The sequence below is a fragment of the Spermophilus citellus genome, assembly GCF_964194105.1.
Source record: "Spermophilus citellus genome assembly, chromosome: 3".
In the NCBI taxonomy this organism is placed as follows: domain Eukaryota; kingdom Metazoa; phylum Chordata; class Mammalia; order Rodentia; family Sciuridae; genus Spermophilus; species Spermophilus citellus.
Genome location: NC_138184.1, coordinates 1904681 through 1919498, shown reverse-complemented (window position 1 = coordinate 1919498; position 14818 = coordinate 1904681). Strand labels below are relative to the sequence as shown.

General features: G+C 55.4%; 2 protein-coding genes across 2 annotated transcripts in view; one reads left to right on the top strand and one right to left on the bottom strand.

The window, feature by feature from the left end:
* Positions 1 to 14818, bottom strand: part of TLE6 (TLE family member 6, subcortical maternal complex member) — a 102913-nt gene that overhangs the window by 19988 nt on the left and 68107 nt on the right. The gene's annotated exons all lie outside the window — the stretch shown is intronic.
* ZNF77 (zinc finger protein 77) lies at positions 8401 to 14542 on the top strand (the record flags this gene model as incomplete). The annotated part of the gene is made up of 4 exons (XM_081287693.1): positions 8401 to 8672; positions 11190 to 11316; positions 12678 to 12843; positions 13225 to 14542. The coding sequence occupies exons 1-4, from the start codon at positions 8529 to 8531 to the stop codon at positions 14540 to 14542; spliced, it is 1755 nt and encodes a 584-aa protein (XP_081143819.1). The 5' UTR covers positions 8401 to 8528.

Below are 14818 nucleotides of genomic sequence, written 5' to 3'. Positions count from 1 at the left end.
CTGTCCTACACTTTACAGTGTAATAAAAACTACCAGATCATCCTTGGAGTGGCTGATGCTTGAAAGTGCGGCTGTCCCCATGTCCTTCATGGTCACTGGGGAGGCTTGGTCGCCTGTTAGCATGTGACAGTGGCAGTAGTGATAGGGTTGCTCAGCAAAGCTTCCAACTTTGGAAATTCCCCTAAGGAAACTTCCTGGGCCAGACTTTACAGACCTTGGTTTTGTCATGAGTGTTTGGTTCAATTTTAGTCAATGGGTATTTTTCCTACCGTGTCTGATTTCTCAGGGAATTCTTGCCATTTTCAGTGCTTAAAAGCGTGATTGCTGTGGCTTCTGAGGTCCAGCATGGGAGCCCCTGTACTCCTGTGGACATATGGTGTTTTCATTTAAAGAGGCTCGTGTGGGTAGGGGCGTGGCACCTCTCTGTTATCCCATCTCCTCGAGGCTGGGGGATCACAAGTTCAGGGCCAGCCTGGCAACGTGGTGGGATCCTGTCTCAAAACAAAAATAATAAAGGGGGTTAGGGTGTGGCTCGGTGGTAGAGCACTTGCCTAGCGTGTGCTGGGCCCTGGGTTCCTTCCCCAGGACTGAAAAAATGTTTAGTGTGTATTTTTAAAGTGCAGACTTTTGAGGTATAACTAAGACACCATAAGATTCCTTCAGTTTTAGCGTACAATTCACTGGCTTTTAGTGTTGTTTGTTAGAGTTGTACGGCCTTAGCACGACTTCATGCCGCAGTCTGGCTGGGCACAAATAACCGAGCCGCCACAAAGTCTTGTAGGTTCACACAGCAACTCTTTATTCCCCAACTCTCACCGGCACGACACACACTACTCGGGAACACACTCCTTCCACGGGGCTCCTCGCCCAATCTCCTGGAACCCCCACGAGAACTGCCTGGGAACTCCAAAGTAGCGGAGCCAGGTTCCCGAGCCGCCCTATTCCCAGAGCAGGGTCCATATACAACTCCATCAATCCAGCATCACAGCAGTTATAGACAGCTTCACTCAAATGATCATCTCAATGGTTTGCTGGTGTCGCCTTTCAACCATTCCCTCTGGCAATATGCCAGGCGTCATTCTGACTCAGCTGTGGCTCTCAACAACTTCAGAACATTTTCACCACCACATTAAGAAACTATATACTCTCTAGCCTCACCCCATCTCCCTGTTCCCCACCTCTAATACGTGACCTCTAGTCCACCTTCTCTCTATAGGTCTCCCTACTCTGGATATTTCATATGAATAGAATCACACAGTGTGTGTCCTGCAGGGTTCGTTCATATCAGAATGTGTTGGTGCTGCACCCCTTTTCCTGGCTGAACACAATGGACCACATTGTGTTGGGAGCCACAGCCGAGTCGGGATGACGCATGGCATTTTTGCCAGAAGTAGTGGTTGAGAGGTGCCGCCAGCGAGCCATGAAGATGATGACTTTTGAGTTCTGGCGGAGTTCCTGTTGAGTTCCGGGTGAGCTCTCGCGGGGATTCCTGAAGAGTTGGCGTTGGTTGGTGAAGTTCCGGTGGTGGGAGTTCCGGTTGGTGTGGTGTGTTCCTGGAGGAGCCACCTGGGTGGCGTTCCGGAAAGTTCCCGGGGAGTGTGCTGGTGGAGTTCAGAAATAAAGTTTGTTCCTGCTTGAGTGGCTGGTGATTTGTGCCCAGCCAGATGGCGGCAACGTTGTGTGTGTTTATCAATCCATTGGTGGACGTTTCAGTGTCCCTCTCTTGGTCATTAGGAGTCAGGTTGCTATAAATACGGGTGTATGGGATCTTGTTTGTGCCTGTGTCCAGTTATTTTGGGAGTGGAATCCTGTGTCAGGTGGTAACTATTTATCTGAGGATCTGTCGCCACACCACGTGGCATCCCCTCCAGGGCAGCCTGGAGCCCCAGGGCCCCACACGGTCCGCGCACCGTCTCTGGTCCTGACTGACCACTCGAGGGAAGCAGGGTCCCTCTGGTTGTGGCCTGCATTTTCCTGGGGACGGATCACCCTGGGCCGCCTCTCGTGTGCTCGGGACCATGGATGTGATTTCCTGGGAGAATGTCCCTCAGGTCCTGCCCTTTCTTGGGCTCTGTGCCTTCGGGTTGAGCAGGAAGGCTGTTGGCTCTGGAGCCAGCTCCGCCACAGGTGTGACCTCAAGACACAGCTCCCACCCGGGTTTCTTTTCCGCTCTCGTGGCGGTGTCCTCTGGGTCACGAGAGTTGTGAGTTCTGGTGGCGTGAGCCCTCTTTTCCCGTGTCTCTTGGCATTGCACTAAGAACCCTCTGCCAGTCCGAGGCCAGGGCGGCTCACCCTCTTTTTTCTTTTATGACTTTGGCTTTACGTTCAGGTCTGTGGTCCCCCCGGCTGGCCCCTGCTGCAGTGCCTTTCCGCTGGCCCACTTGTTTCTCCCGGGAGTGGCCCCTGCACTCCCGCTGAGAAACCCCATGGCTGGACACCTGGCTGTGTCCCCGGGCCTGTTGCCTTTTCATGGTGTGACTTCACTCTTTCCCCTCCATGTGCCTGGGGTCAGGTCCGGGGCCTGTAGCCCGGGCGGGTTGACAGCAGGAGGCAGAGTCTGCCCCCTTGCCCCATCCTCAGGGCTGGTGGCCCTTGGGCGTTCCTTGCAATTTGACGGGAACTTTATTTTTCCAGTTCTGGGGATGGAACCAGGGGCGCTTTAGCCCTGAGCCACGTCCCCGGCCCTCGGGATGTCTGACTAGACTCCTGTGCAGCGCCCCAGCAGCTGGAGGGCCGGAGAGGGCCAGCCCACCGCCTGGGGCTGGCTGGACCTTGGGACTGGTCTGGAGTAGCCATGGCCCGCAGCTGGCTCCCCGCAGCACTGGCCACAGCCACACCGTGGAAAGGACTCGGCTGTCCATCACAGGAGGTGCACAGGCGCAGTGGGGCTGGCCTCGACAGTGGACATCACACAGCTGAGAGGCGGTCGGAGACGGGCAGTGAGGCCCCACACCGGCAGCACGGGGCCCCTGTCGGGTGCTGGGCTTACGGCACAGTGCACCTGCCCGTCGTCCCGTGTCACATTCCTCGCCACTAGAACACTCAGGGTCCCTCCAGGGGACTGGGCTGCGTGAAATGACCACACAGAGACAAAGGGACCTTTTTCTTTGGGTCCTGCGATGGCTCCTCTGACCTTAAGGGTCCGTGGAAAGAGAGAGCGAGAGCACGTGCTGAACCCTTTTATTGAGGAGAAGCCATTCTAATGAGGCCAGAGTCAGGTTTCGGGGGCCTGAGTCTAGCTTCATGATGTCCACTGTCTGACTGACACCTGGGTAGGCCACCCCAAGGGCAGAGCAGGAGAAGGGGACACACAAAGGGCGTTTCCACGGAACATTCTGTGCCAAACAGAGCACAGGGGTAACATCACAAAGGAACAGGTGGGTGTACTCAGTCCATGGGGCCACACGCTACTCTCACTTCAGGATGGAAGGCGTGGGTCATTAAGAGGGTCCCCAGTCCCAGCCACTGGGGAGGCAGAGACGGGAGAGCCCAGTGCGAGGCAAGACGGAGGAGCTGGGTGTCGCCCAGGGGTTGGGCCCCTGCGAGAGCCGGGGGTGCTGGCCAGGGCTTGCAGGCGGAGGCAGACCTAGTCCTCCACAAAGGGAAGAGGACGAGTTGCCCCTCCTCTGGCAGAACTGGTGCCCAGGCCAGCAGGGCCGGTGTTTCTTCCAGTGCGGGTGCCCCCCCGGGGCCCCTTGCATGCCAGGCATGCGCTCTGCCACGAGCCTCTCGCGGCCCTTGACAGTTGGTGGAGCTGTCCAGCCTGCGACACTAGGGAGGCCAAAGCCCACCACCTGTAAGAGCTGAGCCAGGCCACGCTGCCCTCCGGCAGACTATCTCCTGTGGGGCAGTCGGGCACCTCTACCTAAGTGGAACCGGCAGCTGGTTAACAGATGAATGATCATTTGTAAAGTTATTAACGACAAATTGATAGGAGATCCCAAGTCTGCCAGCGCCTAAGCGTTTGGGAAATGGAGGAGATGATGGCCGCGAGTCAAGACATCAGAGCGCACGTCTGAGGGGGTGCCCTGGGTGGGCGGAGGTCTGGGAGAGACCACAGAGCCTGGCGCTGACGTGGGGGACAGTGCAGGGCAGACTGTTAGTGGCAGGCACGGGAATGCGGTCATGAATGGAGAAGGCGGGAAAAGAGAACAAGCCAAGTCTGCAACTTGCAATAGGAAATTCTGATTAATGAACCTAGTGGCCGGATTTGCAAAGGTGATTCTCCGTGTGAGGCCTCAGTGTCCACCTCAGTCCCCTTGAGGTGTCTGTGCTCAGGAACAGTCTGAGCCCTCCTTGTGCGGTCCGGGGTCGCCCACTGCCCAAGGGCCCGGCTCTCACCCAGACCCCCACTTGATACCCGTGGGCTGGGCCTGAGGCTAGCCAGGGTCCACCCCCAGCTTCACCCTGACCCAGCTCTGCGGTTCCGGTTCCGTGCTACCTTTCCAAGGCTGGGGCGGGGCCAAGGTCCCTCATGGGGTTGCTGGGTGGGAGAAAAGGGAAACCGGTTTCCTGGCAGAGGTCAGGCTGCTTTGGAACCAGGGATTGAACCCAGGGGTCCTTAACCCCTGAGCCACATCCCCAGCCCTTTTTATTTTTGAGACAGGGTCTTGCTAAATTGCTGGCCTCTATCTTGCAATCCTCCTGCCTCAGCCTCCCAATTCACTGGGTTTACAGGCATGCACCACTGCATGTGGCTAAATCTTTTCTCTCTATAACCAAATTATAAAGAGGGAAGGTCTGTTTGGGCTCAGGGTTCAGAGGTCTCAGTCACGGCCAGTTGGTTCCCTTGTTCTTGGCCCTTGTTCTTGGCCCGTGGTTGGCACATCATGGTGGTGTGCGTGGCTGGCTGACATAGTCATTGTCTCATGACCAGGAGGTAATAGAGGAGACGAGGGTCCCACCTCCCCTTCAAGGACAGGCCCCAGTGGCCCAAGCCCTCCCACGGGGCCCTGACTCTTAAAGGCCCCTCCACCTCTCAATGGCACAGAGTTAGGGACCCACCTTTAAGACATAGGTTTTTGGGGGACGTGCCAGACCTAACTGTAGCACACGCAGACACTGCGGCCACAGGCGCGGGAGGCCCTGAGCAGCCGCAGAGCATGAGTCCAGGGAATCCAGATCTGCTTTCTGGTGGTTCTACCATCCCCCCCCCCCCCCCGCAAGTCCAGAGGAACAGGCTGGCTGGGGTCAGCTGTAGAGTTCCTGAGTGCCCTTGAAGTCCTCCTGCCTGGTTATATCTGGATCTCCTTAAGATTTTCAGGTTCAAACCAAACTCATTTAGAATTTTACTACTTTTTTAAACAAATTTTTTTTTAGTTGTCAATAGACCTTTATTTATTTATTTACATGTGATGCTGGGATTTGAACCCAGTGCCTCACACATGATAGGCAAGTGCTGTACCACTGAGCTACAACCCCGCCCCAGGATTTTACTACTTTTTAAAAAATCAGTTAAAAAGAATTCAAAGGGGCTCACAGTCAGTGGCAAGAGGGTGTCTACCAAAAGGTTGGGTCAGGTAGTCAAGCAACATACCCCTTCAGTGAGGCTCCCTGACGGGACAGACAATCCCAATGTGTGGAATCCAGAAGAAGTTTGAAAACAGCAACTTCTAAGGAGCATTTCAAAATGGAGTTGGGAGGCCACCGGGGGACCAAGGTCTACGCATGTACTAAAGGGCTACCTAGGAAAGCGAACCCTTTCTTTTTAGTGGCACTGGGGACTGAACTCAGGGGCACTCTATTTTTTTATTTTATTTTGCACCAAGGATGGATCCCAGAGGTACTTAACAACTGAGCCACATCCCCAGACCTTTTTAGTTTCTGAGACAGGGTCTTGCTAAGTTGCTGAGGCTGGCCTCAAACTTGGGATCCTCCTGCTTCAGCCTCCCAAGTGGCTGGGATGACAGGTTCAACTGGTTGGGAAAGTGAACTCTTCAACTGGGCATGAAAATTAACAGGAAACTGACCTTTGAACCAGGTCAGGGTCTGCGAAGCTGTTAACATCTCTCACTGGGGACTGCAGCTAGGCAGTTGCCACTAATGACCAGTCACCTCCACACAGCCTAGTGCCACTAGATTTAGCATGAGGATAGCATCTCTGCACTCTCTTTTCAGGCAACTTGGGGAATTTCCTTGGTCCTCTCCTTCCCTTGAGCAGTCACCCAGAGTCCTCTCGAGCTATGTTACTCTGAACTGCAGTTCTCAAGCCCAGAGGAGGTTTGCTCACAAGTTTCCGAGTTTGAACTGACAGACAGGTGTATCAGAAGCTTTGAGACAAGCCTTGTAGGGTATCCCTGGTATCAGGGCTTCCGTTTTTGTGCAGGTTCCCAGGATTCTAAGGGAGGTTAATCACCAGATTAGCCAGTGCCTCAGGGTCCACCAAATACTGCAAAAATATGGAAGCAAACTTGGGTATCAAGAAGAGATGGAATTTGGGGCTGTAGCTCAGTGGTAGAGCACTTGCGTAGCATGGCGAGGCCCTGGGTTTGATCCTCAGCACCACATAAAAACAAACAAAATAAAGGTATTGTGTAAAATTTTTTTTTAAAAAAATGAATAAGTGAGTAAAATAATGGTATTGTGTCTGAAAGACCCATATTAGTTTCAGTCAGAAGGAGGAAATAAAGGGTTAAGACAGATACAGCAGAGTTTCAGTCAGAAGGAGGAAGTAAAGGGTTAAGACAGACACAACAGTTAAAAAGACTGAACGGAGAGGGAGAGAGAGAGCTGCGCGTTGCCGGCAGAAACCAAACCGAAACCGAAACCTGACAGTTCAAGGGGGAGCCGGCATTCCCCCCCTTTACTTACTTACGGAAACAGTGTTTCCCTTGGAAACACTGGGGTCCCAGAAAAGAAAAACAAAAACAAAACAAAACAAAAAAAATGGACCCTACAGACCCCTGGGACGTCTCCCAGGGCGGCAGGCAGGGGAGAAGTCCGAGTTCGTCAACTCCTTCTCAAGCTGCCTCAGAATACAGAGCGATTACGCGTAATCGTACAGTCGCTGCACAAACACAGACACAACACAACACAACACAACACGACACGACACGACACAATAGCTCGAGCTGGCCAGCTTACCTCCCAGTGATGCCAAGAGTTCCTCCGGACAGGGATCTGGAGGGGGGGAAAGCTGATCCCGGACCCTCAAATCCCCCGTCCAAAAGAGAACTAGCGTCACACTGGCTGCAAAAGCAAGAGGCAAGTTTATTAATACACAGGCGCCTGCGGGTGCACAGCAAAACCTCAGCCGAAGCTTTGGTGAACTGGCACACCGGCCTTTGGGGTACAGATCTTTTATAGGGAAAAAGGAGTTGTTTTCCACCTAGCACAGTAACAGGTGTTTTTGAATCCAGCATACACGTCACTTAAAGGGTAAACTTGTTTTTCACTATGATAAACTTGTTTTTCACTATAGGTTCCCGAAAAACTCATCAATCTTACAGGTTTACATTGTGTTTCCTCCCTGTTCCCGCTTATGATCCCAGTCTGCTCAAGCATGTCCTGTGATGTGGTCAGGGTGCCCTTTCTAACAGGTCATGTGGTGAGCTCACCTGTTTACTACATACTTTCTACTTTTTATAATCAAGCCTTAGGTTATGGGGCTGGGGTCTTTCAGTGTCCACCTACAACTAAGAAATTTAAAAAAAAAAAAAAAGGAGAGAGATGGGATTTCTCCAGGTGGAGGTCCGTAATAACTGGCTGCTTTTTGTTGTCAGGCAAGAAACTAGGTTTTACCTAAAGGAACTGCAAAATGGAAAAGCAAAACCAAACCAACTACTGTCCCAGGGATATTGCAGCCTTTACATTCTCAGATCCTCTAGGAACACCCTCAGAAGCAAATCTAAAAGGTTCTTCAAGGGTCTGGAACCTGGGGTGCAGCCCTCAGCTCTTTGCTGTGCTGATCGGAGTTGCTGCCTGTTGGCGGCTGAGGTTTGCGGCCCCTCCCCGGTGCAGCAGGGCTCCTGAGGTCCCCGTCCTGGTGTCCAGCACCAGCTACGTGCGCCGGGGAGTCGTGCGGAGGGTCCAGTGCCCCGGCCCGACGTGCACTCGGAGCCGACTTCAGCCCACGTGGTGATGTCATTGTCTGACCCTGCGGGCACCCAGGTCCCCTGTGCCATCCAGTCCTGTCCGGGTTGGGCGTCCCCCGGAGGAAACTGAGTCTGCAGTCCCGTGCACACTTGGTGCCCATGTCCAGGAGGACGCAGAGCAGAGACGAGCGCAAACCCAGACACAGACGCGGGGACAGGAAGCGGGGCCCAGGCGAATTCCCGCGCGCCCGTCCTTAACCGTCCAATCAGAGCAGACGGGGCGGAACCCAGGAACAATCGCGAGTTTGGGAGCGCGCCCGGCGTACTGGCCAATCAAGAGCTCCGGGGGGGAACCGTCCAATTGAGAGCTCTGGCGTGGGCAGCAGGAACCAATCAGAGGCCGGGGCGGGGCTTCGCGGCTGAGCCGTCCCAGGTGAAGGTGCCGGCGCTGTCCGCCAGCCACGGGGAGCGAGCGCGGGCCCGGGAGGGCGGAGGATGGTGAGAGCGGGCGGCGCCCGAGCCCAGGGGCGGCCTTGCGAATCCCTGCGCCCCGGAGTCCACGGCTCCGCGAGGCCACACCCGGAGGGCGGCGCGGAGCACTGGCGCCTGGGCCGTGGGCGACAGTGTCCCAGCGCCCGTGTATGAAGACGGTCGGGGCGGGAGGAGCTGGTGGCTAGTTCGGGGGGTGGCGGGGCGGGCAGGGGCCCCGGGTCAGTTTGGGGAGGGACAGCCGAGGAACTTGAGGGGTCAGCCTGGGGCTTTAGGGAGCGGATCGGACCTGGGGTGACCTGCCCTGCCGCTGTCTCTGAATCCAGCAGGGAAGGAGAGGCGAACGGGAGCTGTGGAGGGGGAGGCCGGCGGGGACAGGCGGTCAGGTTACAGTTTTGTGCTGGCTCAGACGTGGGCACCACCCCACGTTCCCCGAGTGACGATGGGTAAGAGGGGATTGGAACACTGGTCGAAGCCCGTGTGAAATAAAACATCCAAACTTAGCCCGCACAGACTTGTATGGAAAAGGATTATTGGGGGGACTGGAAGTAGGGGACAAGGGACTGTGGCCACATGGGGAGGGGTCTCCTGCAAGAGGCAGTAGGGGCAGAGGGCGCACTGGAACAGGAGAGTGTTTCTCTCGCGAGGTCCACAGCATCTGAAGACCTGGGTCAGAAGTTTTCCTTTGGGGAGGCCTAAACAAGGCTAGAAAGAGCCAGTCGTGGGAAGATTGATGAAGTCAGTCCTAGGCGTGCTGGTCCACCCTGCCTGATGCCAGCTGGTTCTCAGGAGGGCTGTCTGCAGGCTCAGGACGCCCTCATGCAGGCCCGGGAAGAAAGCCAAGGCTTGCCTGTTAGATGTTTTGTTCCAGTTGGTCAGCGGGGACCAGCTATCCAGTATGTGAGAGCGGGTGGGAATTTGGAGGGTCTGGGTCTGATCTCCTGGGCCCACAAGGCACGACCCTTCACGGCTCATGTGCTTCCAGAACCCATCTCCAAAACACAGGGTGGGATTCCTTTCCCCTCTGCTGTCTCCGGGAGCACACACTGGCCTCGGCTCAAGGTCACTGCCAGCTGTGGCTAGTGGCACCTGTCACAGCTCAGCACCAGTCTTCCTGATCCAGCTCAGCTTCCATTCCTTGTAAAATAGCAGCTTCTTTTGTCTTTCCCTTGTCTTAATGAAGGTGGGAAGTTTTTTTGATCTGTTTTTTGCCTGTTGCTGTTAGATTGTATTCCAGGGTTTTGCCTGAGTGTGCTTTTGGGGAAAAATGTCTCAAAATATGGAAACATTCATTACCTTTCCATTAAAATTGTAGGAAGACACAGACCACCCCACAACTCAGGAGAGGAAGGTGAAGACTTGGGTGGAAAGGAATGTAAAAATTGTAGTGACCCTGCCATGCAGGACCCTGTCCCACTTCTCCTTAGTGTCTGGGCATCAGGTATAATGCCCCTTCTGCAAAACACAACCCAGAAAACTGAGACGTGTCGGTTTGATTCACAGTTTAAATTTACAGTTTATCATGAGGGTAAGTAGTGAGGATGAGTATTGAGGATAAGGATGATTGATGCTGTTTTCTTTAAGGGATCTTGGAGGGATAATACATTTCTTAGAATCTGCCCTCCCCATCCTTGAACATAGGATGGAGGTGTGATTCTGCTGCATTCTGATTCAGACACGCACGAAGGGCTTAGTGTGAAGCAGGTGCCTCACCTGGGTGGGGACTGGGGTCTGAGGACAGTGTCTCAGCTGAGCCCCAGTGGAGCCTGCCCGGGTGGTGGAGGTGCACCTGGGATGGCTCAAAAGCCTCCCTTGCTGGGGCCTTCAGCCCCTGGTACAATGGCAGAAGGAACCATCTGCTCAGGAAAGCTACTGAGGTGGCCTGGAGCTGTTTCCTGTGGTTTGGTTTGGATATGCACCAAGTTGGAGCAGTCAGAGTATCATCTGTGCAAACCAAGTAAACCCATGATGGCCTCACTAAGGGAGAAGCTCGTGCTCAACGGGTGGTGGGCTTATGAGTATTTCTAAGTCACAACCTGGAGGGAAGGAGTGGGGGTCCTGAGCACCCAGCGGACCGTCTCTGCTTGCTTCCCATCCATAGCACAGACCCCTGCCCATGAAATGTAGAATAAAGGCACTGTGTCCACTTAAATCAAAAAATAAATATTAAAAAAATGGGGTGTCCCTCCCCCCATTCTTTTTGTTTTGCCACTGACCACACCCCTCACAGTCAGGGCCAGTCAGGGTCTCTCAGCTGGGGTCAGTGAGTCCTGACCCACACAGTGTGGAATGGTGCACATGGGCACCCTTGCTTTTTGGTAGGATAGATATTTTGCTCAGCCCTGTCAGTTGATGGGCACTTGGTGTTTTGGGGTCTGGCTGCTGTGAGATTTGAGCAAGCCACATATGGTCTCCACATCACCATCTCTCCCTGTCCTGATTGCCGTCTCAGTCACTGTGAGGGCACCCCCAGCTGCCCCTGTCCCCACAGCACCCCGCCAGGGTGCCTGGCATTCCACTTGCGGCCCGTTATCACTGCACACAGCAGTGTGAGGGCCAAGGGCTCAGGATTCCTGAGTCGATTCCAGTGTCCCCAACTGCCCGCCTCTGCCTTCCCTGCATGACAGGGGACCGTGCCTTTCTGAAACGGAATGTGTGACGTTCTAGGACCCAGTGGCCTTTGAGGACGTAGCTGTGGGCTTCTCCCCCGAGGAGTGGGCCCTGCTGGACGGTGCTCAGAGGGACCTCTACAGGGACGTGATGCTGGAGACCTGCAGGAACCTGGCCTCCGCAGGTGGGGTGGCCGCTCTCTTTCCCTGAGCCTTGAGGGGAGAATGTGTCTTTCTTCCTTTGGGCTAAGAAACTGGAGCATGCTTCAAGAGAGAGAAAAGTCCTCTCCTGGCGGCTTGGGAGCCGAGACAGGAGGATCCCGAGTTCAAAGCCAGCCTCAGCAGAGTGAGGCACTAAAACTCAGAGTTGTTTAAATAAAATAAAAACAAAATAGGGCTGGGGACGTGCCTCAGTGGTCAAGTGCCCCTGAGTTCAGTCCCTGGTACCCCCCCCCACACACACAAAAAAAGTCTTCTCCATGAAACAAGATTTTACATCTTATTGCCGTTTTTCTTAGCAGTTTTTTGGGTTTTTTTTTTTTTTTTTTTTTTGCTGCGGGGGGTTGAAGTGAGGGGTCATGTGCCAATGAGCCAGCCCTTTTAAAATTCTGAGACACAGTTTTGATAAATTGCCTTGAACCTGGATCCTGCTGCCTCTGCTTCCTGAGGACCCTGAGTTCTGTAAGTAGGCACAGTCTCCAGTGTCACTCTGGAGCATAGAAAGCAGCTCTGTGGGTCACTCCTGTGGGTTCCACTGTGGTCAGCCACGTGTGATGTGGCCGCTTTGCTGAAGTGAGCCCCACACTCCTGCCGCAGCAGCCTGGAGTGGAGCCGTCCTGCGCAGGCCAGGTGGTGCCCTTCCCTGCTGCTCTTGTCATGTGCTCTCTACATGGTGGCAGCCCTCACACCCGCCTGAGCTCCCAGTGGCAGCTGGGGACGGAGACGCGATCCCTCCAGGGTCCCTGCGTATGGACACAGGAGAGCAGGAACCTTTGAGGAGCAGTTTTGCATGAGAGGTGTAGGGACCAAGTCCACCAGTGCCCTTGGTCCCTGCTCCTCCCGTCCCTCCCGTCCCTCCTCTTACCACCCCTGGAAGTGGCAGGACTGGGCTGTGCATCTTGCCTAAGGCCTCCCTTGGTGCTATCAACGTACGCCTCCTCCACGTGGAGCTGTCTCACAGGGAGCAGGCTGCATCGGATCCTTTTCCTTTGCGCTGACAAAGCCCAGTACCAAGGTCCTCCCAGGCTTCCTGACTCCCAGGTTCACCTTACAGAATGGGGTTTCCCGGGCTGGGCTGGGCTCAGAGGCCGAGTGCTCCGCAGCATGCATGGGGCACTGGGTTCAACTCAGCACCACGTAAATGTAGAATGAAGGCACTATGTCCACCTAAATCAAAAATAGATATTAAAAAAGCGGGGTATCCCTCCCCCCCCACTGACCAACCCCAGACTCTATTTCTGGGTCAGAATACAGAAAGAAATGTACCTGGGGTCTGTTATCTCACCATTCCTTTCCCAAGAAATAATTGTGTCACCGATTATCCCAGGTTGTTGCTTTCACACTAAAGCCAGCGGGTCACGTTTTCAGCAGTATATTTTGAGAAATGGAATATCCAGCGACGATTTTACAAGAAGGGATTTCTGGTCTGCTTTTGGAGAAAACTGGAGGCTCGATGACCCTGGCGATGACCAGGTGCAGGACAGGCGTGGGAGGTGAGTGCACTTGGGCATGTGAGCATCCTCTCTGCACGTTAGGCTGACTCAGGACGAAATGAAACATGTCGTCCTTGTTGGACAGTGGGTGCCTGTGGAGTTTTCATAGGAGCACTTTTATCAACGTGATGTTGACATTGAGAATCTGGAACAACTTGACCCGCCAGAAGGCGGTCCCTAGGCAGGACGCTGCCATGGTGAAGGCTGCCGTGGGCCTCTGGCCGCCCGTGAAGCCCAGGGCCCAGGACCCTGAGGCAGCAGTGCTGACAACAAGCAGGAAGGTGGCGCGGAGTAGCCAGAGCCATCGTGCACACCTGCTGACGGGCTGCAGCAGCACGGGACCTGCATGCGGTTTAACAGTGTGCTTCCTGTTTTGAACAGAGGCGGCGTGGTGGACGGCCTCTCCAGGCAGATGGAGGGTCAGCATGGGGACGCCGTGGGCCACGCTGTGCGCGGGCGTGTCCCCAGTGGAGGTCAGCCCTGGGAACGTACCACACGTGCAAGGGCCTCCAGGAACCAGCAAGCACCACACACTGGACACAAGCCTCGTCCTTGTGAGGAACGTGAGCAAGCCGGCGGTAGCCCGGGTCCCCAGGCGAAAACTGACACTGCAGAGAGACCCCACGAACGAGGGGACACCGGGGGAGCACCGAGTGAACACGTGGAAAGTCCTAGTAGCAAAAAATCTCTGAAATGTAAGCAATGCGGGAAAGTTCTGTCTTGCCCCTCATCCTTACAGGCTCACGCGCGGGGTCACCGAGGGGAGAAAAGGCACGCGTGTGCCGTGTGCGGGAAGGCCTTTCAGTACCAGTCCTACCTCGCCCGGCACGCCAGGACGCACACCGGGGAGAAGCCCTACGAGTGTGCGGAGTGCGGGAAGGCCTTCAGCTGCCCCTCCTACTTCCGCGACCACGTGCGGACGCACAGTGGGGAGAAGCCCTACCGCTGCGCGCACTGTGGGAAGGCCTTCAGCTGCTACTCCTCCTTTCGGGACCACACGAGGACGCACACTGGAGAGAAGCCCTACGAGTGCACCCGCTGTGGAAAGGCGTTCGCGTGCTACTCGTCTCTTCGGGAACACGGGAGGTCACACAGCGGGGAGAAGCCCTATGACTGTCAAGAGTGTGGGAAAGCCTTCAGGTACCCCGCGTCCCTGAGAGCGCACCTGAGGACGCACGCGGCCGAGAAGCCCCACGCGTGCGGGCAGTGCGGGAAAGCCTTCAGCTGCGCCGCCTACTTCAGGAGACACGCCAAGACCCACAGCGGGGTGCGGCCCTACCAGTGTGCGCAGTGTGGCCGGGCCTACCGCTTCTCCTCCTCCCTCCGCATCCACGCGCGGACGCACACCGGGGAGAGGCCCTTTGGCTGTCAGCAGTGTGGCAAAGCCTTCGGCTGCGCCTCCTCGCTCCGAGAGCACGAGAGAACGCACAGTGGGGAGAAGCCTCACCGCTGCAGGCAGTGCGGGAAGGCCTTCAGCCGCCCTCAGTATTTCCAAAAGCACATGCGGTCACACGGCGGAGGGAAGCCCCACGAGTGCGCCCAGTGTGGGAAAGCCTACCGCTGCTCCTCGTCTCTGCGCGTGCACATGAGGTCGCACACCGGGGAGAGGCCCTACGAGTGCAAGCAGTGTGGGAAAGCCTTCAGGTACCTGGCGTCCCTGCAGGCCCACAGGAGGTCCCACGCTGGACAGGAGCTCTGAGAACACGGCAGCGTGGGACAGGTGTGGGACCTGGCTCCCTTGCCCTAAAGCCCTGGGGACAGGAAGAACACACCAGGGAAGACCCTGTTATGTTCAGAAGGGGAAACCTGGGAGGGCAGGCTCCACCGTTACCAACCTTACCTTTCAAGTGCCTCACCTTAGCAGGGACCCCTGGTGTCTAGTCTCTTCTTGGTGGTGTTGACAGGGACAGTGAACATCCTGCTGGGTGCCATCACTGGTACTAAGTGTGTTTTGTTATATGAGACTTCAAACAAT